Below are 4,228 nucleotides of genomic sequence, written 5' to 3'. Positions count from 1 at the left end.
AATCTTCGTCCGTGAAGCCAAGCCATGACTGTGACAAGATTAAATATTCAGAACATGGTTTATTCAAAGTTGGTGGAGCTTTGATAACTACAATAGAGAACATGAGGATTTAGTGGAGTAGAAGGTATCAGTTTAGGCATGGATCAGTGTGTGTTTGTTTATGATTCTGAACATGACAACTGTAGTGTCAAGGACTCGTATACATTTCAGAAGACCTTAATATGTGAGCAGGTGAGGTAAGAAGCGAGATAAGAAAAACAAAGTAATTTATGCTGGAAAGCACCTTTAGACATTTATCCATCCCTCCTGTTCAAAACAGGGCTAACTTGAAACCTAGATCAGACTGCTTGGGGTTTTGTGCAGCTGAGTTTTGAAAACGTTCAAGGACAGAAATGCCATGACTTCTCTGGGCTGCCTGTTCCAGTGCTTAGCCATTCAGCGTGAAGTTTTTTTATCTTTATATCCAGCCAGAATTTCACTTTCTGCACCTTTTGCCTGTAGTCCTTTCTCTGTTTGTCTCCACAAAGAGTCTGGCTTATGCTTGGCTTCTCTAGCAGCTTTCTGTGATGTTGCTTCTCATCCTTTCAGTGCCCAGACAGTATTGACTCTGTGTTTTCCTATACTGAATTCACTGACATTCCTGTAAGCTCATTCCTTCAACCTGTCAAGATCCTTCTGGATGGCAGCACTCCCTTTTCTGTATAGTGACTGCTCCATCTGGTTTGGTGTCATCTGTAAACTTGGTGTGGGTCTACTCTGATTCATTATCCGTTTTGTTAAGGAAAGTGTTAAATAGCATTAGCCCCACTATTAATCCCTGAGGAACAGAACTCTTAACTGACTGCTGGTTAATTTTTGATCCTCTGAGCTTGAAAGTCCAGCTAGGTTTTTGTCTGCGTTGTAATCTACCTGTGCAGTCCACATCTCCTACTTCGGTCACAGCAATGCTGATGACTTGGAAACCTTGTTGGAGATCAAATGGTATTCACTGCTCTCGCCTCCTCAGCAGAGCTCATCATTTTATGACAGGAGATAATCAAGTAGATCAGGCATAGTTTGCCCTTGGTGAATCCATGCTGGCTGCTCTGATTCACCATTCTTGTCCTTCATATGCCTGAAGATGATTTCCAAGGGGATTGGGTCTGTCATTGCTGTAAGTATTGGACCGAGACTGACCAGCCTGTAGTTAGTTCCTCAATCCTCTTTCTTGAATGGATATAGCTCTTGCTTTTTCTAGTTATTTGGGAATCCCCTTGGTTGCCATGACCTTTCACTAAAGGAGATGGTGGTCAGAGCAATAGCTCTATCTCTGTAGTAGTTTGCTTAAATGAATGCTAGAGGAGAGAAGACTTCTTTTAGTAGGTGGCTGCTCAGTTAAAATCCACTTAAATCTGATGGAGGCAGGAGTCTGTTACTAACTTTTGTCTTGAAGTTTTGATTGGGATGAAAACTTACCGTAGTTTCTTGTTCTGCATGTGAGACATGTAGTTAGAGAACCAAAAAAACTATCTTGAAAACTGCTAGTTGCTCTTCTTACGTGGATCTGTTAAAAGCTACCACTTTACCAGTGTAGCAGGGGTATTGTGAACCATTCCCTCTTCAGGCAGCTACCTACCTGCCATTCCATCAAGCTGTAGTTTTTTCTTTCAGTTACCAGCAGACACTGCGTACCGAAATATTATTTGTTAGAAAAACAAGATAAGAATTATGTAAATGGTATTCAATAGTTTATATTAAATGTCTCAATAAATCTTAAGTCACACAGTATTTCAAAAACACCAATAAACAGTGGTAGATTTATTTCCTCAAAGCATTTTAAGCTTGAACATGCTTTGAGCACTAGTATTCTTGTGTTCTTATTGTGATCTTTCTTTCACCTTGGACAGTGAAGTCAATTGGGTACTGTGCTATTTTTTGTCTCTAGTTTTATTACTAAGGATGTGCTTTACTTTGCTACTTTACTAGAGTTGTGGTTACTGAAGGGAAGCATTTTGAAGCAAATATTTAATTTTGAAACCAAGTATTTATCAAAATGCTAAAGCTTGCTTTTAAGATGTAAATCTTAAGCTAAAATACAAACTGTTTCTATTTTAAGTTTTAATTGTTTTCTTTATGTGTTATTGTTATGGAAGGTGTAGTAATTAACGCTTAATTACATGATTTTTCTGTACGCTTCACAATATTAAATAAACTGTTGAGAATTTTAAGGTTCTTTAGTTTTCATAAAATTTAAGTGCAACATATACTTAATGCAGGTTTGTGTTTTTATTTTATCATTAAACTTTTGCTTTCCATGCTTTCTCCCTACTGAAGCAATCAAGCTATTTGTATGCTGGAGAGACGAGAGAAACCCACTCCAGATATGTTTGGAGAGCTACTACAGAACGCCAGCACTATGGGAGACCTGCGAAACTGTCCAGTTAGTATCCTTAGTTTTCCTTTTGCAGGAGGAATGAACAGGACAGAAGAGGTGTAGTAGAGTACATTGATGTAATCTGTTGGTTTAGCACATCACAACGATAAAAAGGATGGATAAGAGAGTTTTCTTTGGGTCTGAGTTAAGTACCTCTCAGTTATTCAATGAAGAGAGGAAAAATGTACTGATGTTGAGTGCTTCTTTTATTGGCCACAAGTAGTGAGACATAATGTTTGGATGGAAACTAAAAATTAATGTTTCAGACAGTTAGAAACCACAAAAATAGGTAATCGGGGGAATAAATTTGAAATGCTTACATTGCTCCCAGGTAATGGCCACACAGTCCATTCCTGTTCAAGCCTGTGTTGCTACTAGAAGTACTTACCATATGCTTGCTGTTCAACTTCACTGAGAGTTGGTGAAGCCTCCAGCTCTAGCATTACATGAAACTGCAATCATCTGCTTGCATCCCGTGATGGAAGTTCTGGCATCTTACCTCAAGAAATGGAAATGACAAAGAATTTGGAGAATTTTATAGGATATTTCTGTATGTTGACAGTGGCTTTGATTAGCTAGACTTCTTAGAACAGTGTTCCCATAGTTCATCCAGTTTCTTGGGAGATTATTTCTGTTCAGCATAGTGTACTTCATCTGTAATACTAGCATGAGAAAAAAGTACTTATTTCTTGTAAAATATTTTCAGTAGTACCATGCTATGGCAGGGATAGCAGAACTTTTATATCAATCTATGTAATCATGTGTACAATCAGATATTTTGCCTAGATAAACTTCCATTCAACTTCATTGCTACCTTTCAGATGGAATAAATTGAACTGTTGACCAAACCAGCATACAGCCAAGATGCTGGTCAGAAGGAAAAAGAACTGCCGCTTCCTGCTGCCAGAGAATATCCAGACAGCGAAGGGCTTATAGGCTGCACAGGGTATCTACAAGAGCTATGCCAAAGGCAGGAATAATCACGGAAAATTTGAGGGAGTGTTGTTTTGTTTTTCTGAGTGAGGCTTGGTGTTCCGAGTGTGGGAGATACTGACCATAAAGTGTAGGCTGTAGCTGTTGTGAGCGATGGCTGGCATTTAACCACTTGGAAAAAAATGCTGCGTATGTCCGGTTGATAGTCACAGGCTGCTATTCTTAAAAATGTTTCATTCTGCTATGCAGTAAGTCTGACAGAATTCAGCTTAATTAAGTCCATGTGCCAGCTGGATTAAGAAAAAATTTTTTTTTCATGTAAATACAATTTTTTATTTTTAAATTCTAAGGGCTAGATTTCTAAAGCAAGAGTTTGATATCTTTCTCTACCTTTCAGTTTGAGTGTATCCAGATCCAGGGCTTTAGATAAATATGCAAGACTATTTATCAAACCTTTTTACATATTGATTAATCAGTAGGGCAGGAAATAGCTGCTTGATTGCTACTTCATGTAAGGCTACTTTAGATGCCTCAACAGTTCTCAGTGAAGCAGAACAGGCTCTAACAGGAAAGGCTTGTGTGGCTGTTCGCTGGGGGCAGTGTAAGTATTTCCACTTTATCCTCTCCCACTTTCTGTAACTTGTAAGTCTGGAACATTCACGTTTAGTCTCCATCAAAACTTTATTTTCTTTTTTTGAGTAATGGCAACTAGTGACTCACCTGAGTAAAAGAAATGAAGATACTGCATTTTTGTTTAAAAGATTGTGAGTCCAGCTATTTAATAACCAAAGCATGGGAAAGAATAATAGAAAGAAGTGCTATTTAATAGAGAAATAATCAGTTGGATAAAATCGCTGACCAGTACTTGCTGCCCCCTTCTTT

At 38.3% G+C, this 4,228-nt stretch overlaps 1 protein-coding gene across 1 annotated transcript in view; it reads left to right on the top strand.

Annotated features, from left to right (window-relative positions):
- The first annotated feature begins 138 nt into the window (after positions 1 to 138).
- Positions 139 to 4,228, top strand: part of USP54 (ubiquitin specific peptidase 54) — a 36,200-nt gene continuing 32,110 nt past the window's right edge. Inside the window, exons 1-2 of the mRNA XM_010138061.1 lie at positions 139 to 236; positions 2,314 to 2,419. Coding sequence (XP_010136363.1) covers positions 139 to 236; positions 2,314 to 2,419 — 204 coding nt within the window. The remainder of the gene's footprint in view (positions 237 to 2,313; positions 2,420 to 4,228) is intronic.

Source organism: Buceros rhinoceros, unplaced genomic scaffold (genome assembly GCF_000710305.1).
Source record: "Buceros rhinoceros silvestris isolate BGI_N320 unplaced genomic scaffold, ASM71030v1 scaffold22940, whole genome shotgun sequence".
NCBI classification, from domain to species: Eukaryota; Metazoa; Chordata; class Aves; order Bucerotiformes; family Bucerotidae; genus Buceros; species Buceros rhinoceros.
Note: the sequence above shows the minus strand (reverse complement) of the source record. Positions and strands in the feature narration are given on the sequence as shown.